The 24124-nt window shown below is 23.1% G+C and overlaps 6 protein-coding genes across 6 annotated transcripts; 1 reads left to right on the top strand and 5 right to left on the bottom strand. All coding sequences in view use genetic code 6, as the record gives it.

Moving 5' to 3' along the window:
- Positions 1-1563: 1563 nt before the first annotated feature.
- On the bottom strand, positions 1564-5712 carry TTHERM_00487130 (adenylate/guanylate cyclase domain protein; the record flags this gene model as incomplete). The annotated part of the gene is made up of 11 exons (XM_001032925.3): positions 1564-1899; positions 1963-2595; positions 2716-2846; positions 2924-3689; positions 3804-3865; positions 3921-4186; positions 4245-4757; positions 4935-4986; positions 5216-5270; positions 5329-5373; positions 5599-5712. 11 exons carry the CDS (start codon positions 5710-5712, stop codon positions 1564-1566), a joined length of 2973 nt encoding a protein of 990 aa, XP_001032925.2.
- Positions 5713-6854: 1142 nt separating this feature from the next.
- Positions 6855-10732, bottom strand: TTHERM_000487129 (calpain family cysteine protease; the record flags this gene model as incomplete). Its single annotated transcript, XM_012799071.1, has 12 exons — positions 6855-7100; positions 7213-7523; positions 7656-7817; positions 7898-8051; positions 8112-8273; positions 8339-8672; positions 8744-8847; positions 8913-9008; positions 9061-9137; positions 9196-9370; positions 9447-10381; positions 10711-10732. 12 exons carry the CDS (start codon positions 10730-10732, stop codon positions 6855-6857), a joined length of 2778 nt encoding a protein of 925 aa, XP_012654525.1.
- Positions 10733-11957: 1225 nt separating this feature from the next.
- TTHERM_00487110 (proteasome subunit alpha type protein) lies at positions 11958-13573 on the top strand (the record flags this gene model as incomplete). The annotated part of the gene is made up of 8 exons (XM_001032923.3): positions 11958-11960; positions 12155-12237; positions 12391-12514; positions 12696-12797; positions 12919-13065; positions 13128-13240; positions 13307-13415; positions 13520-13573. The coding sequence occupies 8 exons, from the start codon at positions 11958-11960 to the stop codon at positions 13571-13573; spliced, it is 735 nt and encodes a 244-aa protein (XP_001032923.2).
- Positions 13574-14127: 554 nt separating this feature from the next.
- TTHERM_00487100 (alpha/beta superfamily hydrolase) lies at positions 14128-14790 on the bottom strand (the record flags this gene model as incomplete). Its single annotated transcript, XM_001032922.2, has 1 exon — positions 14128-14790. The coding sequence occupies one exon, from the start codon at positions 14788-14790 to the stop codon at positions 14128-14130; it is 663 nt and encodes a 220-aa protein (XP_001032922.2).
- Positions 14791-15211: 421 nt separating this feature from the next.
- Positions 15212-16823, bottom strand: TTHERM_00487090 (fructose-bisphosphate aldolase; the record flags this gene model as incomplete). Its single annotated transcript, XM_001032921.3, has 2 exons — positions 15212-15496; positions 16038-16823. The coding sequence occupies 2 exons, from the start codon at positions 16821-16823 to the stop codon at positions 15212-15214; spliced, it is 1071 nt and encodes a 356-aa protein (XP_001032921.1).
- A 3417-nt stretch (positions 16824-20240) lies between these two features.
- Positions 20241-20969, bottom strand: TTHERM_000487089 (transmembrane protein, putative; the record flags this gene model as incomplete). Its single annotated transcript, XM_012799070.1, has 1 exon — positions 20241-20969. The coding sequence occupies one exon, from the start codon at positions 20967-20969 to the stop codon at positions 20241-20243; it is 729 nt and encodes a 242-aa protein (XP_012654524.1).
- Positions 20970-24124: the final 3155 nt, after the last annotated feature.

The following is a 24124-nucleotide window of genomic DNA, read 5'->3' as shown; positions in this document are numbered from 1 at the left end:
TTTATTTAATCTTCAGTATATTTGCACCTTTTTATGTTTTATTGTACAAAATCTAATGTTTAAAATAAAATTTTCTACAAAATAATTTAATTATTTTAAAATTATATTAATAAAATAAACTAATTATCTTTTATTTACCCAACCCAAGTAAACTTATAAACAAAATTAATTTTAAAATATAATCGATAACCTTTTAAATTAAAATCACCATAGATCAATCATTAAAAAAATATATTCTTTTCAAATTACTATTGATAAAATAATTTTATTTGCTATTAATATTATTAAAAAAACGTAAAAAAATTAATTATGGAATTTAAATTTAGACTTTTTCATAAAAATATTGAGATTAATGTAAAAGAATTAAAATTTAAAAAAAATGTAAAACTATCAAGTTTAATATTAAAAATTAGAATAAATAAGCTTTATATCATTGTATTAAACAAAAAACTTATTAATTAATAAAAATAAAGTTAATTTCTTTTATTTTTATTTTGTTTAAACCTTAAAGAAGCAAAATATTTAGATTTATTTATTATAAATAAATAGATGTAAAAGTTGATAATACATTTTTTAAATCTCAAAATATAATGAAAATATTTAAATATTTATTCAATTTTAATTAAATTGAATAGATATAAAGTAATTTCTAATTATTTGCTAAGAGTTGAATAAACAATACAATTATGTAATTTCAAATCTTAATTTCTAAATTTTTAAATGCAATTAAGCATATAATACCATTTAAAAATCAAATATAAAAGATAAAAATATTCAGAAAAAGTCTTCAGTGTATATGTAAATAAATTAAATACATTAAAATTTTAATCTAAAAAATTTGTTACTTTTAAAAATATGATTTAAGTAAAATATATTATTTAATTATTTAACAAAGAATTTGAAGAATGGAAGTAACTCAAAAATAAATAATCAAATTTTTAGATTTATTTTGAAATTGATGTATAATTTAATCATATTTTTTAATCAATTAATATAAAAAAACCAATATACAGTAAGTCCTCATTAATTCTCACCCCTTTAAACTTTCAACATTTTTCCGAAATTTAGACACCATTTTATACTTAAAATTATGGAGGAGTTGGTGAGAATTAATGAGGATTTATGGTAATAAATATTATAAATTAAGATCATATATAACTTAAGAAATTTAATCATTATAAAATCTTAAGTTACAGAAAAAATTGTAGAAAGTTTATTTATTGATTTAAATAAATAAATAAAAAATATTTAAATGATAAATTTAAATTTAGGTAAGAAAGATAGAAGATAATGGGTATTAATATTTTATTTTATAGATTAAAACAATAAATCTAAAATATATCAAATAAATACGTAATACAGTAATACAAAGTTTAGAATATATTAGATTTTTCAAATTTTATTTGTGAACTTTCTAAAGCTAGTAAATCTAATTAATTTAACATTTTAGTTGTAGAAATCTCGAGCTTAAAGATTGATTTTAGAATTTATTTCGATTTTAAAAGATGACTTTATATAGATAGAATTATTTTAATATTTTTCAATAAAAAAACTTGAAAGAGCTCACTTTTCTGTGAGTTCTCTAAATCCTTTCCAATCTTAAGGAGCTTGGAAGCCATAACCTCCCATAACTTCTAAGATTGTTCTAGTTGGACCATCATCTGGACACATTTTTAAGCCAGCATTTAATATGTTCTTTGATTAATCCCAGTGACCATCTAAATACTTTTAAAATCCTTAAGCAAAGTTATCTTAAAATTATTGATTCCTTGTTTCAAATAATAGATATAAATCTTTGGTTTCTTGAATGAAAGCATCTGCATTCCAAGGTTCTTAGTTTGAAATTGCTTGTTCCATTATATCTTTCATCTCTTCTTTCTTAATTTGATTCATGTTATGCTATTTTAATTATGATGAAAATAAAATTTTAGCTTTATAAAAATCTCAACAAATAATTAATACTATATCGTGTTTAGTTAGATTAGGGTCTACTTCTTTTTTTGGAGGCATACTATCTACATCCATATCAACAGTAAAGAGACCAATAGGACGAATTGAACCTTTAACTGTAACTCTGTCAATATATCTAGTATAAGTTTTCATTTCAGGAGTGAAGTAGGATTATAAATCAGATGAAATGAGAAGAGGAACACCATATTATTTAGTAGCAGCTTCTAAACGAGCAGCCATGTTGACGTTAGGACTAAGATAAGAAGCATCTATCTTAAACTCTGAACCGATAGCTCCCTCTATACCCCAACCTATATGAAGACCGAAACCCATTTTGACTTTGTAATTTTCAATTCTATCCTAAAGACGCTTATCTTGACGATAGGCAAGAATTTTTGGAACTCTATTTATTTATGATTGTATTCTCAAAAAGGCTAAGCAAGCATAGTCACTTAATATTGATATATATTATTCATCTGAGAAAGTAATCTCATTTGTTTCATCGTTAATGGAATATTTTTATTCATTAATTCTCCAGACAAGTAAGAAAGCATCACCAATATTCTTATTAGCGGCACCTAAGAATCTATCAGTGATTGTATGAACTATGTCACCAATATTATTCACAAAGAGCATGACATCTTCCTATAATTATTAAATTTAATGAATTTTCTCAGTTTAGTCAATGAAAGTTTATTATAATTTGAATTTATAATATATTATAGCTAAGGATTGTGAGAAGAAGAAAAAATTAATGCTTTTTACTTAAAGAACTTCAGTTGCATCAGTAAAGTTTCTAATATCGCAAAAACCATAAATAGCGCACTTCTTTTTACCAGGAATCATAGGATCAACATCACCTTATCTACCCATATTAATTGCAATAATTTCAGAACCTATTTATTTTGATTAGATGTGTAAAATAAATATATTCAAATACTTAAATTCAATTAACAAATAAATAAATAAATACCTGCTTCACCAAAGCCAAGAGCGAGCAGTGTTCCTATTTTCACAATGGCATTTTCTATGATAACTGTTTCATATTGTTCTTTATTTTCTTCATCACTAATAAGCTTTTGATCTTTTGAAGACAGAGGATCATTAGCTATAGCAATAACTTTATCTCTCATACGCTCGATAGGACCTAGAGCCAAATCACTAGCATCTTTAGAAAAGAGAATAGCACCAGCTGTTAAAACTACGCAAACAAAAATTGTATTACAAAATGATAAGGCAGAAGAAATGATTTAAGTTTATCTCAAAGACATGACACCTACAAGATTTAAAGCTCCATCTGATTTAAGTTTCGAAGTGAGCTAATCTTTTATATCTTATGGAGCATCAGAATGATATTAAAGAAAGGTATCATGATCGAATGAATAAACAGCTCCTAATTTCTCATCGAAACGTAAGTTATCATAATCGCTATCTTTAAACTATATACCGTATGAGTCAGGGAAGGGTGTTTAAAAGTATGAAAGCACTGCTGGGACAACATTAAACATATTTATGATATATTACATTTGGTTTTATATATCTAAAATAGTAGATTATGTCTCGCATACCATTTTCATTTATTTTACTGATATATCAATAGGAGAAGGTGGATCAAAATAGTAATCGACAGAGAATAAAGGCATGATGAATACAAGAACTAAAACTAAAATGATAACTCTTTTAGTAGTTATATCTGTCAAAATTCTAGATACTTTTGATTCTTTTGGAGGATTAAATCCCTAAATAAAATTTTTTATAACAAGATTTACTTATTTATTTGATTGACTCATTCATTATTGATTCGAAATCACATGATATCATATATCAAATATTTAATAAATAATTTAATTTACTTTTTATTATTAAATTTATGAGTCTTTTGTTGTTGAGGTTTGAACTTGTGACTTGCTTGCCTCTTTAGTTAAATATAAAAATTCAGTTTTTTAATATTTTATTTTGATAAATTTTACCATCTTAACCATCATTGAATTGGCCACTTGATTCATTTGGGCCTTTTGAATCAGATTGTCCCTTTGAATCTACAGCTCCTTTGGAATCAATAGGGCCAGGATGTACTTTCTTTTTCATCTTTCTCTTTCTTATTTTTTCCATAAGTTTAAAATTACTTTAGCTTTGATTAGCTTTCTCAGCTAATCTATTTTCATGTTATTATTATGCTGCCTTGTATAGCTTGACAATACGAATTAACCTAACAAGCCTGACAACTCTACCAGCTCTATAAATTTTAAATAAAAATTATTAATATAAAAATAATCAATTTGTTTATTTATTACTTTGAACCAACTCTTGAAGCTTAACCTGCTTTTTAGACACCTCCAATTTATCCTGATCCAGAATTAAATATTACATTATTGAGCATATTAATATCAAGAAGCATAGATACTGTCGAAAGAATATCTAACCAGAAAAAGAATGAGAAAGTGTAGCCTTCTTTCTCAACCATACTCATAATAATTTCAGCAACAAAAGTACATATGACAATGATGGTACATATATCAAAACCCAAATCAGCATCTTTCCTTGTTGTCATGACTCTTATATCATCAGCAAATAAAGAGTACACAGTAAAGACATTTACAATAATTTAAAATATACTGCTATCCAAAATAATTTTGAATATTTTAACTTTATATTTTTTCTGCTTATGTGCTTCATCTTCCTCATCCTTGAAAATTGATAAATTTTTAGAATCACCTTAATTTGAGTTTGAATCGCTTCTGTTAGATTCTTTTTATGCCTCGATACCTATCTAGGAAATTCTAGGATTCACTTTTTTTGTAAGCTCCCTATTAAAATTATGCATATTTATCAAATTTAATTATCTTTAAAAATTAAAATGGGTCAATTAATTATTAATGAAAATTTATCAATAAAAACAAGATTTTTTATAAAAAGTTATTAATATTAATTTTTTAAAAGTTTGAGCTACATGTAATATCTGTAAAAATTAAATAAATTATTACGTTAAAGCCTCAGTAGCTTCATTTTTAGAGTTAGTGTCAATAGATGTCCTATCTAATGAATATTCATAAAAATAATTAAAAACAATAATAGCTACATCAATTTATAGAATTTTTTTGTTTTTCAAAAGTAACACATATTATTTCAAATTAATTCTTGTTTGTTATCAATCAGTTTTTTAACAAAGGTTTTTTTTAGTGATTCTCACGATTTTAAAAGTAATATTTTTAATGAAATTAGTGAATTTTATAGAAGAACAAAAAAAATAAAATTTTAAAATTACTTTAATTCTTCTTGTCTGAGTCTTATTTAAGTAAGCGATTCTTTTCATCTTCTGCCTTTTAAATATTTAAGATTCAATTAATAAATGAAAATTTTTTAACAGAAATAAAATACTTGCTCATCAGATTGTTGCTACTACTATGATTATTATTATTGCTACTAGAGTATTTTAAATAATAAAGTGATTAGCATTGCTTAAAATAATAGGGAATTAATTGCTGAGAAATAAAATAATTTAATTTCAATTAACTCATTTGGTAACTAAAAAAAAAACCACTATTTTTATTATTGTACTTATCTGACAATAAGAAACGATTTGTTATTCTCAAACCATATTCCTTCTTATATCATTTATAAAAATTATTATTAAATTAAATGCCTAACCTTAATAGGTGGTAGCTCAACTACTGCATGCTAATTTTATTTTTCGTGGTTCATATTAGAAACACTATTTTGTAGCGTATTTATTTCTACCTCTCTTAGTTTTTCTTAAGACATAAACGACTTTAACTCTCAATATTTTAACAACAATCTACAATTTTTCTTCCAGCTTAATGTATTGTTTGCTATTAATTTACCTTTCTCTCTTTGTTTTTATTATTTTAATAACTCTTTTAAGTTAATAACTATTTAATATTTCTTGCACTCTCTCTAGTTTTGATTGATTGTCAGCTAATTTAACTTTTATTAAACAATCAATAGTCCTTATCTCTCTGTATTTTTCTTTAATAACAATAAGGTTTAACTATTAATTTATTCACCTTATCCCATCTCGAGTCACTTGAATTTAATCTCACCTATTGACTTATTTTTTTTATTTATATTTTGTCGTTTATTAATTCTTAAAGTGCAAGCAGAAATGAATCAGTTATTTTCTTAATACATTTTTATTGTTTTTTTTTAGAATTTAGACAAAATAAATTCAAGGCACGATTAATATTTCAAAAATATTGCATTTATTAGATTTTTAAGTTTATTTATATAAAATTTTTTTACAATATTACTGAATGCTTATGCAATTAATTTAAAGGAAAACTGCAATACTATTTTAAACTCTCTAGCTAGCTAAATTTTTTAACTTACTAGACTCATTTTTTATTGCAAAATAATCCATAAGAACCATCCGCTATTTTTATACAATATTTTTTATATCACTCATAGGGAATTAAACTATATTAATCTAACATTTTTTTAATAAAAATACCATAAACAAAAATATTAAAAAAAGTATAAAATATTTTTTATGATAAATTTTCTGTTTATTTTTATAGTATTCTAAACTCAATTTAAAAAATTCACCAATAATATATAATTATTTAAACTAATTAATTTTCTATAATGCATGCCTTCCCTATTTTAATTTTACAAGTAATAATGGAAGGAAAAAAATAATTAATCATCAAAATATTAAAGTAAAATGATTTCTAAAAAAGATAAGTAATATTGTATTCTAAAATTTTTTAAATATTTACAAATTGATGATAAAAACAATTTCAAAACGGATTTTTTAATTAAGAAATTTGCAGATAAAGCTGTCTTGATAAATTAATATTAAATGCAAATTAAGTTTTAACTATTATAAAAAATAACTACAATATTTAATAATATGTAAATAAGAATGAATTTTTGGATAATTAAACTCATTTTAATGCTTGCAATGTAAATTCACTATCTGAAGTAACAGAAAGTATGAATTAACCAGATATTTTAGACTAATATGTGCTAGGCATAATATAGTAGCCATTTTTACTTATTTCAGATAGGTGATAAGTTTCTTCTAAAACCTAAACAGGCAAAAAGTTTATATTACCTATTCTCTATTCAATAGAAATTTTTCCTTCTCTTTTTTCTAAAAGATAAATACCAATCATACCACCTACTGTATTCTTTAATTTTAAATAAAAACAAAATTTAGTTAAGTAAAAAAAACACAAATTTATATAATAGTAAGAATATAAAACTTTTAAGTTACATAAAAATAATAGTTTAATATTTTACCTTTGTCTTGGCTTTCCAATTTTTCTCAGCAATAGCTAATGTTACTTTAAACGATGTGGGTTTATTTTCTTTAAAGTTAAGCAAAAATTTAGGATTTTATGTCCAAGTTTTTTTTGTCATATCTTTTTCAAATGGATCATCATATAAATGGCAGCCTCCATCTGATATATCTTGCTCCCATTTACCAATCAATACACAATTTTTATTTTCATCCAATCTTTAAAGTTATACAGGATTATTTGAGTAAATAGTAAGCTTATAATTAGCGTTTTTGTCCTCTTGATCCATCGATGGAATTATTATAAAAGGACCTAGATTTTTATTTTTTCAAAAAAATTAAAATGCACGAAGTAGCCAAATTAAATAAAGCAAATTAATTAAAAAAATTTTAAATTTATTTTCTGATTTAAACTTTTTATTTGTAGTAAATTATATAAATATACCTTCAGTAGGATTCCATTTAAAATATAAAGCACAGACTTCGTCACTAATGTATGTAGACTCTTTAAATTTTTCAGCATAACCTATAAAAAGCTTTCTTTCTATGTTTTCCATAATTGGTGGCTCTAATTGTTGCTATGTTTAAGTTAACAAACGGGCTAAATCTGATTTAATAAAAAAAATTTAAAAGAGTTTACTAAACAAGTATTATAATATCATAAGCAGTTTTTAAATAATCAATTACTTGAACCAGCTTATTTTCCTTTAGACTAAGTTTGGATTTCTTTTTTACCCTTTCCTTAGGTATTTTGCTTTTCAGCAACTTCAAATCTACAAATAGTCATACCGATTTTCAAACCTCTTGTCCTTCTGATTTGGCCAACTTTCTTTAAAATTATCTATTCAATTAAAAAAAATTATTATTTAATACTTTGGTTGTTAAGTAATTAATTTATAACCTTGAGGTTAGTTGGCTAAACTAAATTTAAAAAGTATTAAGGATTTCTACACCAATTTGCATTACTTTTATTTTCAATTTTTCTTTTTCCTCCTGAATTAAAATCTCCCCACTATCCATCCATAGAAACTTCAAGTGTTTCAGGCATTTCATTGACCGAAACCTTTTTTATATTTGTTAAATCATATTTGATATAATTAGAATTAAAAAAATATGTATGTATTTTACAGCATCAGATGCAAATATTCTTAAATAAAATGTTCTTTTTTCATCTTTTTTACTATCTGTAATCATATTAGGGACAATTATGTAATTTCCATAATTTTTTCCTTCAAATCTTTTAAGTGATACGTACTAGGTGATTTCTCTTTAAGCAGGTAAAACTCCGTTTGGATTAGCTTCAATTATGATATCATTATCCTAAGGTCTTTCCCAAACTCTATTGTTTCTATCCTTATTTGCTATAACGATAAAATTACATTAAACATATGAATGTTTGCTCAGTTTTTCATCCTCTAACATCAAACTAATATATAACTTTGTCTCTTTTTAAACTTTTAATCTAAATAAAAATATTTTAAAATTAAGAATTAAATTATTTTTTAAGAAAAAGTATTTATTTCAAAAATTTACCTGAACTAAGGATTGTTAAACCACTTTTCATCTGTATCTAACTAAAGGAACTCAGGCATAGGTTCTTATCCTTCATATTCCATTCTAGGAGGACAGATACCACCCTTTATTAAAAAAAAACATATTACTAAATGAGTACAAAATAATGAAAATATAACGAACTAATTACCTAAGTTTTTCCTTACCACTTTGATTCTATGGAATAGACTTCCCAATTTTCAGGGAAAACCTTGCAAACATAGAGCTTATTGAAGTGAAGATACCACTTTAATTTTAAAATATTGTTAAAAACAAATCAAGGTAAACTTTAAAATTACATCGTGAAAACTCATCCACCATGTTCCATCTGATTTTTTGGACTTAAAGACAAGCTTTAATTTATCTCTTAGCTCCCCTATTAAAATGTGAATATAACTTTTAAATATATATTAAATTTATTTTTTATAACATACTATATTTATCCCATTCTTCAGAATCATCACAGAAAGGACCGTTCCAGCCACCATCTGTACCCCAAGGGTTTCTTATTCTGATCAATTTTAAATTTTCTCTAGGAAATTCTCTGATATCGCAAATACCATAATGATGATTTTCTAATATACCATGAGTACCAGTATCTGCATTTTTCTTTAATATAATTTATGATTTTTATTTAGAGTGTATAACTTAAAATCAAGAAAATTTGTTTAAATAAATTTCATACTGTTCCTTTGCCTTCAACATAGTTAACACATCCAAGGTAAAATTTTTAGTGGAAATAGTTTGTTAGTGTTTACCAAAATTAATTTGATTCAATTAATTTCGATGTGTCAGGATCGTTTAATGTCCATCCTTCTGAAACACCTCCAGTTAGATCAACAAGACCTTCTAAGATAGATCCTTCACATATCTTTTCGTAGCATCCATGAAGTTTAGAATAGGCTTTCTCCATCAAAGGAATCCAAAATTCAGAGGGAGAAGCACAGTAAGTGAAGAGAATTTATTTTGATTCAGGATCATAAGGAAGTAGAGTATCAACAATGACTTATTTCCACTCACCATTCTTGAAGAATTAAAATGTGACAAAGCCTGCAGAGTCAAAATGAGATGTTTCAACAAAGAGCTTTTCTAGTAAATCTCCGTGAGTGCTTATAATAATAATTGCTCCAATAAACCAACTTTCACCAAATGCACCCTACTTTGCATCTCCATCTTTATCTTGAATAAACTTTGCTTCTTTAGAAATTTCGTGTGGACGCAGCCAAGTAATTTTACGAACGTCTTTTCCCCATTCAGGTATATTATTTACATCCTTGAAAAGAGATGAATTATCTGGAGGAAAATCTGGATCTTGCCATTTTTATCCAGTTTCGGCATACATTTATAGAATATTTGCTTCAAGTTCTTGATAGCGGGTCATATTATCATCCCCAATTTTATCTTCATTATATTCATTATCATCTCCCATTAAGTTATTTCCATCTTTCTAAGAATTTTCTCCTTCATCATACTCTCCCATTTCATCTGATTTCTCCTCTTCATATTATTCACCTTGATCTTCATTCTCATCAGATTAATTTAAATTATTTTGATCTTCTATTTCTCTTTATTGTTAATCACTGCCATTATCTCCTTGTGACCTTGAATCATCACTTGATGCTTTTATATTATGAATAAAATATTGAATTATAAACTAACACCTTAAAATATTCAATCAATCAATTAATTAAAACATTTTTTCCATAACATTTTCAAACTTAGAGCCTTAACTTTATTAAGATATTTCATATATTTGCAAATATTTATTTTATAATTTTAACAATATGTTAAATGATTATAAATAAACTTGTATCAAAGATAATTTATTATTTTTGATTTTTTTAACTTAAAATTCTTCAAAATGGAGCAAAATTAAATTTTGTGCATCACAAATAGTAAGAGCTATATTATGTAAATTTTCAGCTAAATAATTATTAATTGATATTTACCGTTTGATTCGCTATCTGACATATTCTCTTACTATTTCTAATTGTTTAATATTTTAATGAAATTGCAGAGTTTTACTTTTTAATAATAAATTATTAATTTAAGGACAATATAAAAATATTAGTTATTTTTTTAATTTTTCAAAAAAAACTTTGTTAGTTATATTGCTATCAAAATAAAATAATCCCTAAACAGCTATTCTACTATTTGGTGATTAATTCATATACATAAGCGAACATTAATGACCATCCTCTACTAATATGCAAAAACAAATAGCATCCCAAAAAAATATATCTTCTAAATCCAAATAAAAAATTTAATAAAAATATTTATTTTATTAACCAAAAAAAAACTAAACATATGCATAAAATAATAAAAAGTACAGTTTCTATATTGTATAAATAACTCTCAAGTTTATTATCATGGTCAATATCTATTGTAAAATTAATTTGGAATAAAAGCTTAATAATTAGGCATTGTGTATATTTAGAAGATATTTTAGATTAACTAAAATTCCTAAAATGTAGAAACTTAAATATATTTTAAAATGAGTAAAATAAAAATTTATTTGAAAAATTTTATGTTTAAAATTATTTTTTTATTCATAAAAGTTTTAAAATAATTTAAAATATTTATTTTCAGTATATAAAAAAGGAAAATTTGATCAAAAGCATAATTTTTGATTTAAAAAATGAAATAAATAAATTTGGATGTGAAAAAAAGATAATATATTTTAGTCAGTGAGATTTAATTAAATTTGATTTGAATTTATTAATTAATTAATTTAAATTAATTTTATTTTGATTAAATAATTACTTACAATAAAATATATTTAATTTTTATAGCTTTGATTTAGATATTTATTTATTTATTAATTGACTATTAGAAAAAATATATATATTGATAGAATAAATGAATCAAAATTTGCAAATTTATAATTAAATTATGAATAGAGATAAGATATTAGTTGCAGTTAATCATGAATGAATGATCACGTTTTGGAATCTTTCTGATCTTATATGAGAGCATACTGCTTCTTCCTTCCTCTTCTTTCTTATTTGTTTATTTATTAATCTAAAATCTAAATAAAAAAAAAATTTAAAAAAAGATTCTCCTAAATAATATATACTTTTTAATTAATAAAAATAAACAAGGAATAAAAATTCAAAGAACTTATTTCCATTATTTTTCATAGCAAATATAAAATAGCAATCTAAAATATACAAATTAACATATCTGAAGCAAGCAAATGGTAAAATAAATTAATTACTTACCTACTCAGATTATCTAAATGTCTCCTTATTATTTGATTCAATACTTATATTATATTTCCTTAATGCCACACATTAGAAATATAATTTGGTTTGATGATAGGAGACATACATAAATAACGAAATTAAATAGTTAATATGTATATATTTTAAAAATAAACCAAATAAAACTTAGAACGATTTATCAGTCACAACTTTCACTCAAGACGGCTATATTAAGTAAGTAGAGTATGCACAAAAAGCAGTCAGCGATAGCGAGTAATTAAATTTTTTATCATTATTAAAATAAAAATAGTTATTTTTGATAGCAATTATTATATCAATTGAGCATTCTAAATCAATAAATAATTTGATGAAAATATTTTTTAAAACATTTTATTTCTTTAAAATCTAATGATTTCATTTAAAAAGAACTATTTTAGGTGTAAGATGTAAGGATGGTGTTATTTTAGGTGCTGAAAAGAAATTATAAACTAAACTTATGGTTGAAGACTCTGACAGAAGAATTTATAATATTTAAAAAAATATCGGAATGGTAATTATTTAGATTACTACTCAATATTCAAATAAAGCAAAACTGTTTTTGTTTTTATTCAATCATTTAATCAACTTATTTTAGATAAAATTTGTTGATGAAATTGATCTGATTATCAACTTAGAAATTCCATACTTTGGATTATCTTTTTATTTACTTTTTATATTTTAAATAATATAAGATTGTTGGTGGTAGAATTCCAGATGGTAGAAATGTAGTCCATAGAGCTAGAAAAGAAGCTTAGGAATACGAAAAATATTTTTCTATGCCAATTTCAGGAAGAGTAAATAACTTTTTAAATTGAAATTAAAGCTTGAAAAGCTTTGTTTAAATAGCTTATTATAATATATCGAAAGCTTTTTCATATAAATATAAATTCTAATAATAATTTCTTATGAAAACAGATTTTGTCTGAAAGAACAGGATAATATCTTCATGCTCACACTTTATACGGAGCCTACAGACCTTTTGGTTGCTCTGTTATTATTTCATCATATGATCCTATTGATGGTCTTCAATTACATCAATCTGATAACGCTGGTTACTGCTTAGTAAAAAAAAAATAATATTTTTTATAAATCTAGAGTTATTTATCTATTAAAATAAAACAAAGGGTTATTATGCTTGTGCTTAAGGATAAGGTAAACAAGAAGTTATGGCCCATTTCGGTAGAAGAAATTTTAGAGATTTAACTTGTGAAGAAGCCCTTCCCTATGTTATATTAGCGTAAAATAAATAATAAATATTTAAAAAGAAAAGAGTAATTATAAAAATTAAATATTATAAAATTAGTTTAAATAAGGCACGTAAAGAAGCCAATGAAGGTATTTATCAATATGAAGTAAGTTGGATCACTGAAAAGAATAACTATGTTCATTGCCATGTTCCAAACGATATTAGAGTAATAATCTACAATTTTTTCAGATTAAAAAAAAACTCTAATTCATATATTTAGGATAATAAAAATAAAAATCATATGTTAATTAAATATTTATTTAAAAATAGGACTCTGCCCAAGTTCAAGCTGAAGCTATGATTGAAGCTGAAGATTCTGCTTGAAATTGATATATATTATATATTTATAAATTAAAAGAGAATAGTAAGATTGTAGATTTATTATAATTTGTAAATTCCTTTCTGTAGTATTTTTATCTTAGCAAGATACGAGCTACAATTTAAATTTTTATAAAAATTAATAAGATTTATTTGTTGATATTACAATCAATATTTTTTAATTTTTTTTAAATTGTACTTTTATTTTTTATTTCAAATAATTGAAAAAAGTTTTAATTTTTAATTAAATAAAGCTCTATAAATGTATGCAAAAACAATTCAGTAAAATTAAATCTTATTAAATTCAAAATATTTATTATTATTATTTTTGTTATTCTATGTTCATTAAATGTTATTTTTAAAATTACTTAATAATTATCAACATAATTATTGCTTTGTCAATTTAGACCCTGTTTGGTTTATTATTAAGTTAGTTGAAGCATTATTTGTTGTTGAAAAAAACAAAAAATATATTTATTTTTCTTTTTTAATGAATATTTTTACATTAAAATAGATATTATTTTTCATTTAGAATTTTTTTGACAGAATATATTTAAATTTCATTGATTTTAAATATTTTCTTGTGTTTTACATTTTATATAGTGGTCATAAATTATTTATTTTAATTCTATTGGAGGTGAGTGTATATTATTTAAATAATGACTTCCATTTGGAATAGTTAATAGCTGTGAACCTTAAATTTTATTCACGATTTCTACTGATTTTGTGTAAGGTATAGTAAAATCTTTGTCTCCATGCACAATAAGAAGCTTTCGACCTAAGTTTTATTTATTTATTTTATCAAATATATCTTATATCTTATAATCTCGTTCTCCCACAACATCAAGAAAACGAGTTATAGCAGGAGCCATCAAAACAGTTGGCCCTTACCAATATCCTTGTGATAAAAGAAGTAAACCTATACCTCCACCCCAGCTTATACCTACTAAAGCATCAGGATTACTCTCATTTAAGCCATTTATTTAAATATTCATACAATTTTAAATACATTCATATCCTGCATTCTATAGATTAAACTTATTTCTAATTAATACTCTTGGAAAACTATTTTATTAAAGTATATTCCATCTTGAGATTTTCATGTAAGGAGTAACACATTTTTCAAAGTTTTTTTCAAGATATTTTTGTTTTAATTTGAGCATTTCACCCTCCAAACCATGGAGAAACATTAATTTAATAGGTATTTTCACTTATTTTTACATAGTTAAGTCCCTTTTTGTATTATTTTGAAATTAATTCTATCAAAAATAAATGAATTTGAAGATTCTAGAAGTAAAATAAAATTTTTATGATAGCAATTAAATTCGTTTTTCAACAAAAAGATTATTCTAACTAATTAACAAGCTAAAAGCCAGCTAGATTTTTTATTTTCACTAATTAATTTTAAAGTCTAAAGATCTTTACTAAAAAAAAAATAGTTAAATAAATAAATAAATTCTTATAAGACATCATCATAAATAAATAAATTAATAAATAAATAAATTTTGGAAGATGACATGATTTCTCTAAAAGTTAATAAGGTTCAATACAATATAAAGCTTTTTGAGAAATAAAACATACTTTTTTTGATTAATGAATAGTTTATTATTGTTTTTTAAAATGGGAAAATAATTATAAGATATTTCAATATTTATAGTTGTCAACGAATAAGGATTCCTTGGCAGATTGGTCATCAGTACCTTAGTACTTGCCCAATTGAGCTTCACCGTTGGCCTTAGCTCTAACTAAGAGGGCAGCTTGAGCAGCAGCAAGGTTTTCAGCCTTACCAGCCCAGGTCTTGACTGCGGTGTTTTAGAGAGCTCTACCGTAAGAGAAGGAAAGGAACCAAGGTCTTCTAATACCTTCAAGTCTGTTCATGGCATTCAAGTTGACGGAAGCTTCTTCTTCAGATTGACCACCAGATAAGAACTATTTATTTTAAATAAAATTAATCAGTGTTTTATAGAATTTTAATTTGATTTGATTTTTTTTATTGAAGGTCAAAAAAATAAGTTTGAAGCTTATTAATTTTTGAGATATTATCAATAATATAATTTGTTTAACTTTGCTAATAAATTAATAAATATCAGTGTGATTTAGCTATATTATCCTCTTTTTTGCTAAGGGGAATCTTAAACTTTTAAATTCTATTAAGTTTTTTAATATCTTGACAGAACCAAAAAAGATACCTATCTATGTATTTTTTTCTTCTTATTAATTTGTTTTTTTAAATCCTATTGATTTATTTATAATCTTCATTTCAAAAAATTTTCAGATCATAATTCATAAAAAAATTTTTTATTTGTTTTTTTGTTTGTTTGTTTGCCTGCCTTTTTGAATGGGCATAATTAAAAATTTTATTAAACGATATAAGGATAAAACTTAACTACTTATTTCTAAATGACACTTCAAATAAAAAAAAATTGTTTATAAGAATAGGAATTTTAAAGTTAATTCTATAATTTCTTACGAAAACACCAACCAAAGCAGGAGGAATAGTTCTGGAAAGAGCAGTAACGGTACGGATGGCAATTTCAGAGGCAGTAGCCTTAACACCACTGGTAGAGCCAGGGGTAACCATGTTAGGCTTAAGGAGGCAACCTTCCCAGAAGATGTTGTTTTCTTAGAGAGCCTTGACGACGGAAGCTAAGACTCTTTCAGTGACCTTTTGTGAGACTTCAATGGAGTGGGGACCATCAATCAAGATTTCAGGTTCAATAATGGGAACCAAACCGTTAGCTTGGCAAATAGTACCGTATCTAGCCAAACCCCAAGCATTTTCTTAGATAGCTTATTCAGAGGGGCAACCATCGGTGGTGGAAATCTTGAGAACAGCTCTCCACTTAGCGAATCTGCAACCAAGACCATAGTATTCCTTGGCCATAGCATCAAGAGTGTCCAAACCCATGGTAGCAGTTTCGTCGTTGGTGCCAGGGAGAACCTTCAAACCTTGGTCAACCTTGATACCAGAGACGATACCCTTCTTCTTGAGGAGTTCAATGAACTTGGTTCCACACTTAGCAGATTGCTTAGCAGTTTCTGAGTAGAGGATAACACCAGAAATGTAGTTTTCTAAGTGTTCAGTGGTGAAAAGCAATTCTCTGTAAGCTCTTCTGTTTTCTTCGGTGTTTTCAACGTTGATGGAAGCGAACTTCTTGCCAATGGTACCAGTGGATTCATCAGCAGCCAAAATACCCTTTCCAGGAGTAGCTAACTTGGAAGCTGTTTCAGCTAATTCCTTTCTGAAGTCAGTCATTTTAATGCAAAGAGAGTGTGTTTGGTTTTTGTGTTTTACCTAAGAGGTAGTTTTGAGATATTGATAATTTTTTTATTAATTTTTTTATTTTAAAATTAATAAGATCATCACTTTATTTATAGAGAGAAATATTGCGTCACAATAAATATCGTAAGCAACTCTATTAATCGCACTAATGTTTATATTTCAATGAAGGATATTCATATCAGAGACCAATATCGCACTATTATGATACAAGAATGATGTTTGGTCTACCTACTTACTTAAAACCGTCTTATCCTTGATATATCTTTCTGCTTTTATTTGAACCATAAGAGCTCACACAGCTGTGTATCAATGTGCAATCATATTCCAAGTAGCAAATAAATGTTAAGCATATCATTTTTATAAATTAGATTGTTATTTAAATTTATTGGTTTTACTTCAAGCCTACTCTATCCTATTAACTATTAAAACAGTATCTCTACTATTGCTTGCTTAGTAGAAAGCAAAATAATATCTCATTCTAAAATTCAAATTTAGTCTATTAACAGATTAAATTCCACTGCAGGTAAGTAAATAATTTTATTTATTCATATTTCATCTATTAGAAAATGTTTTTAACAACTTTTTACTCATGTTTTTTTGCTGAAATTTATTGCAAACATTTCTTCATATTTCATAATTGCCTTGTATTTAAAACTATTACTAACTGTCCTTACTATATGCTTTTTCCTAAAATATCGACCTTAATCATATAGTATATCATTATTTCAATGATAATTTGATAAAATTTACACTTTAGATTCTAATGATGCTATCTTGACTGCTTGGGTATCTAGTTTGCCCTATTATATTTTTTATTTTCTGATTGAATTAAAGATCCATTTTTAAATAAACTAATTGATCAAAATTAAAATCTTGATTAATTTCCAGAAATAGTAAGACGCATCAGCAAAAATATACTAAATCTAAAAAAAGAAAGCAGTATACTTGCTATATCTTCGATGCTAGACCTATTTTATAATTTTTTTATACTAGAATATTTCATTTGCCCTATCAAACCTTACTTAAACCTATTGTTTCTAAATATATTTTATTTTAATATTAAAATGTTTTTGTAAAGAGACCCTCATCACCAAGATTTGCAAAACATCTTTACTTTATAAATTTGAGACAAATCCTAAGTACGTCCTTAGTAAATTTCTGATTGCAATTTATATCAAAAAGATATTATCAAATAGGTTTCTTATTTTATATGATGCGATATTTTTTTGATAAGTTTTCAAAGAATGACAAATTATGATTACTTCAAATATTTTTGTTACTTCAACTTTTATGATAATTTGTCACATCTGTTTTTATATAATCAAATAAGTCGCAGTATATTATTTTGAATACTATATAAATAATTCAGAGCTACTTTTCTATTTATATTAAGCAACTTAACTTTTGAGCATTTTTTTTTGCTTCTAGATATAAAATAGTAAAAATGGACTAAAAGGCTAGATTCAAGCAAAATTTAAACATTTTTATCAAAAGAAAAGTAAAAATCATTAATTTATTATAACGTCTTCTCAGCTATCTATGCTATCATCAATGAAATTTATAGTGCTCATTATTTTAGTAAGAAATATTTACTTAAAACATTTATTAAAGTATCTTTAGAATATTCTAAATTGAAAAAGAATTAAAAAATTATAGTTAAAAATTAAATTTTTTATAAGAACTATTAAGATATTTTCTTTTATTTCTCTCCATTTTTAAAGTCAACTTAGTTTCTTGTTTTCTTCTAAGATTAGAAAAAACTTAATATTTTAATTATTTATATTTTAAAATAAATTATATTAAATAATAAGCAACAAACCTGTAAAAAACAAATTTTTTCAATAGGTCGTCAATTTTTGACAATAATTTTTATTATGAAGGAAATAAAAAAATGCCAATCATACTTAAATATGAAAAGTAACAATCTTAATTTAACATTATTTCCTAAAAATTTTTTAAGTGCAATAGATTAAATTTTATAAATAATTAATCTTAATAAATTAAACAGTTAAAATAGATGTAGTATTCATCTTAAAAACTTGTGAAAAACATTTAAAGGAATTTACAATTTTATAAATACAAAAATGAATATTTTATGAAGTTAGAAAATATTATAAATTAGAATATTTAGTTGATGTAAATATTTAATAACTTATAAATAACATATTCAATACAATTTTGCAATATTTTTTATAATTAAGATATACCACACTATTAAGTTCCCTTAGAGGTTTTTGTTTGGTTTATAACAACAATTTATACGGTTTAAGGTATTGTTGAAATTTAATTATTACTGTTTTATTTCTAAGTTAGTTTTGAAATAAATATATAAAAAAAGATAAAATTTAAAAACAAAGTAAAAATTAAAATACAAATTTAAAGTTATAAAACTGATTAATCAAAAAATGATTGAGGTTAAATTATCCATTAAGCATATTTAGTATCATTTATAAACAAGTAAGCAAAGTAATAACAATTTTGCTCTACCTTTATAATTTTTTTTTTCTTAAAAATCAAAATTCTTATTCATATTTTTTTGTGTGAAGTTCAAAAGTTTTCTTATCATTAATATGATCAAAAACAAACAACAACATTAAAAATGACAGATAAAGCTTTATAAATCTTTAATAGATATTAAACAAGAATATTTAAATATCTTTGAACAATATCAATTAAATGACTAAGTTTTATTTATTATAAAAGTTAAAAAACACTTAATAATTAACCAAAAATAAAATGAAAATTAATGCATGTATTATGTTCAATTAATATAGAATCATTATTTTAAATGTAAATAAATGATACTGAATTTAAATAAAAGAAAATTAAAACAATTTTTAATAACATTATGATTATTTTTTGTTAATTTTGAAAATAATTAAAAACAAATAAAAGTAAAATAAAATAAAATAGAAGAAAAAATTAAATATATATTTATATATAAATCATTTTCATTTCATGAAAAAATTTGAAAAATATTTTGCCTTCAAAAAAAAGAAAAAAGCTTTTTATTAAAAAGAGAAGTTTTTTTTATTTAAAATGTTTAATCTAATTTATTTAAAAATGAATTTATTATGTAAATATGAATAAATAAAAAAAAGATTTAAAATAAATTTAGGTTTACTTAATGAAGGTAAAGAAAATTAAAAACATTGTATCTTCGAAATTTTGCATATGTTTGTTTATCAAATAAACAAAGAGATAAACTAAGTATGAATATATATCTTAAAAATATTTTATAAATTTAACTTGGTTGATGTTAATATTTTAAATAATGAACTTCATTTAGCTTTTAGTTTGTTCATTTTAAAAAAATTAAGATTAATGATGAATTTTTAATTAAGACAATTTTATAGAGTTAATTAAAATTTTGAAAGTAGAAGAAAATTATCAAATAAACAATAGAGAAAAATGAATGCAATTATATAAATACATGCAAAAGGAGATAAGTGAAATGATTAATTAGAAAGATAAAATAATTATTTAGAAAAGAATTACAGTTGCAATTATTTAATAAATATAATTGGGTTTATTTTCGCTAAGTTTAGAGCTTAAATTACACTTTTTACTTGAAGTTATTACTATAATTATTATTATTTTTATTATTAATTTATTAACTGACAAGCAATCTTTTAACAAAAAGCAAGCTTGATTGATTTTTTGTGGTAGTATATAATGAAAGCCTATTCTTGTTTTTTGATAATTGACTGGTGAATATGTAGATAAAAGATTGTTTTTGAAAAACCCACTTTTAATTTAGTTTAAACTCTAAAAATTTTTAATATTTAAAAGTAATGGAGCTAATTTTATATTTTTATAAGAATTTTATTAAAGTTGTTAACTCTCTTCAGAAATTAGTAAGAATCTTTCTGCTTTTTGTGGCACGACCATTTTTAGTAGGATTCTTTTTGTTTTTACCTATTTTCTTAAGGAGAGATCTCTTAGAAGGACCTTCTTCCTAAACTTTGTTGTCATCTTCGAACTCCCATTCTTTCTCTTCCATTTATTATTATATTTCTTCAATTTCTTATTATTCTTATAGATCTGTAGTGCCATTGAGCTTGTCTTCTATAATTTCAACATCAGTGACTTTTTTACGTCTTGCACCAACCCATTCATCACCACCGATAGGGAGATAAGCACTTCTCATGTCGATAATTTTAGGAGGTACATATTATGGGAATTCAGCATTAGGATCATCTGGGTTTTTGAATGCATTAGGCTTTTTAGGTTGTCTGTATTCATAGCCATTTACTGTTGCCTTGATCTTGTTGTGCATTTCTTCGCATAAAGGTTTTATAACAGCTTCATCGATGACCCTTCTTCTTAAAGCTCTCCATCTTCTCTTTACCTTTGATCTTAAACTCTTAGCCATTTTAATTTTATTATATCTATAAAGTTACTTGATAAATAATAATTCTTTTAATTTTTTATATTTTAATAACTTTGATTTTAGAGTCTGTCAGAAGATGATTTAATTATATTTGATTCTCATAATAACTACTAAATATCATATTATTTTTTTTTTGGCTATTAATTCATTCAGATGTTAAATAAATTTGTATTTTAGGATAAATTACTTTATGCTTCAAATTCATCATTTTTTCAAAATATAATTTATTTCTAATAAATCTATTTGAAAATTCATTTTATTTTATTCTAAACATATAAATAAATGTGCCCTCATTAATTATTTTAGTATGAATTAAAAATAAACTATTAAAAACTCAATCAAATTTTATTATTTTTAGAATCTTTTTATTAATTTATTTTTATTGAGCCTATTAGAGATGATGTTGCTGTTTCAACACTTGAAAAAGAGTTCAGTTATATATTAATTTTTGATATTTATTTTATTACTATATATATATAAATTAATAATAAAAAATTAATGAAAAAATTAAAATAAATTTGATGATTTTAAACATATTAAAAATCTTGAAGTAGATATTTCTGTCTAAAAAATTAAAAGCTCTAAATAATCGATGAGAAAAAAAATATTAAATTTTAGATTTTTGTATGTATATTAGCCAATAATATAAAAGTCAACTTTATAATTAGTTATTTCAGGAAATAAAGGTATTTAGATATATTAAGTGATTAACTTAATATCTTTTACTTTTATAAGTAAAAAACAATTATTAGATAAGATAAATATATAGCTTATGAACGTTGGTAAAGATCAAACTAAATTCTTAATCTTTGTTTTGTTTAGTGGATAAAAAAGAGAGGTTTAAATATATTTTTAAATTACCTAATAAATTGTTAATAATTAAAAAAATATGCATTACTTTATTCAAATAAAAAATTTTGTAGAAATTAAAAAGTAAAAACAAAAGGTAAAATATGCAAAAATTAATTGCTTGATTTTTACATATTTACAAAATAATTTTATAAGAATTAATTCATAAAAAAATTGTTGATAATCTCAATTTTCATTTGATGAACAAAATACTTATCTACATTGTATGAGTAAATGATTAAAATTTCATTACTGAAAAAAAAAATTGAGATATATCTAACATTAGTTTCATATTTTTATTCAATCAGAATTCATCTAAAAAAATTAATGAATGTTTAAAATGTTCATAATATCAATAACTCCATTTATTTTTTAAATGAATGTATCTATCTTTACTTTAAATATTTATTAAATACTTTTTCATATAGTTTTAATTTTATTAGTAAATACTTAAAGTCTTTAAGTTAAACTTCTTTTTGTTAAAAAAATAACAATGTCAACAGAGTAGAACTAATTTTAAATATGAAGAAAAGAATTTTTTAATTGAAATTATAAATTAATGTACAAATAAATAGATTATCATCTTATCATTAAAATGTGTTATTTTTAATACTTCAAAAATTTTTTTATTCATTTTTTAAGATTTAATGTAGATTTAAAAAAGATATTAAAAGTAATAATTTTGTTAAAAATTTTTTAAAATAAATAAATTCATCCTTAATTTTATTTAAAAAAATTTATCTTATTACTTAATATTTTTATTATTAAAAATATGTTGAAGTAGTTTTTTGTTATAATTTCATTTATTTGAGATTACTAAAATTAATTAAAGTAAAAAGTTTATTTATTTTACAATGATTGTTATAATTATAAAAGATATTTTAAATTTATAATATTTATAAATGCAAATTATATCCTACCTATCTTAAAGTAAACACTTTTCAAAAAAATTTAAACAACTATTTGCTTAAAACTATTCCTGTATGAGATATTATTATGCTAAGTTTATTTTAACTAGTTATGAGAAATCAATCAAATTTAAAATCTGTTATAATTAAATTAGAGCTTATATATCAAATTTACATTGATGAGTTTTAAATACTTATTAAAAAATTGATAAACGAAATAAAAATTATTAAAATTTATCTAAAAGTTTTTTATTCAAAATTATTTAAGCATGAGTTTCATAATAAATTATCTAATTTTTAAACTCTCCTTACTAAAGTCGTTACAAAAAAATAAAATAAGAGTAAATGACTATTTGTTCATTAAAATTTTCTATTTCTATGAAATTATTCAGTTATGCATTTAAATTTACTCTATTTGAAGAAATTAATTTACTCAAAAAGAATTAGTTAGAACTATACATAAAATATTATGATCTAACATATCAAGTCTTTATTTAATTTGAATATTAATTGTAATCTAAAGTTATTTTCTTTCTTGTAAAGTAGAATAATTTAATCATAAGTCCTGAGAATGATTATTTGAAAAGTGAATCTATAATTTTTAATTACTCAAATTGAATTTTTTTTCATATGATTTACTCACACACACACACGCTTGAATTGAAAGTGAAGATAAATATTGATAGTCACTAATTTTTTAAAGTAAATTTTTTGATACCATTAATAACTAACTAAAATAAAACAAGTTTCATAAACCATAGTTATATATAAGACAAATTCTTAGATTTTAAAATTATATTTTTGTAAATTAATCATTAAATTTTTATCTGGATAATTCAAATTTATATTCTTTTTTAGAGTGAGACCCTTTAAAATAAAAAACTGCTAATATAAAAACAGATCTACTCTATTTAATATTTAATTTATCTTCAGCTTCGAACTATTGAAATCTATTGCCCTCAAATTTTCAAAAAGCTATATAATATATTCTCCATTTAAAAAACATAATTTCTATATATGTAAAAATAAATGTAGTATATAATTTAGGAATTAGTTAAATGTTAAAAGTTTTAGCATATAAAATAATAGAAAATTATATGTGGTTATAAAGATTAGATAACTAA

This window comes from Tetrahymena thermophila (genome assembly GCF_000189635.1).
Source record: "Tetrahymena thermophila SB210 genomic scaffold scf_8254527, whole genome shotgun sequence".
In the NCBI taxonomy this organism is placed as follows: domain Eukaryota; phylum Ciliophora; class Oligohymenophorea; order Hymenostomatida; family Tetrahymenidae; genus Tetrahymena; species Tetrahymena thermophila.
This window is presented reverse-complemented; position numbering and strand designations above follow the sequence as displayed.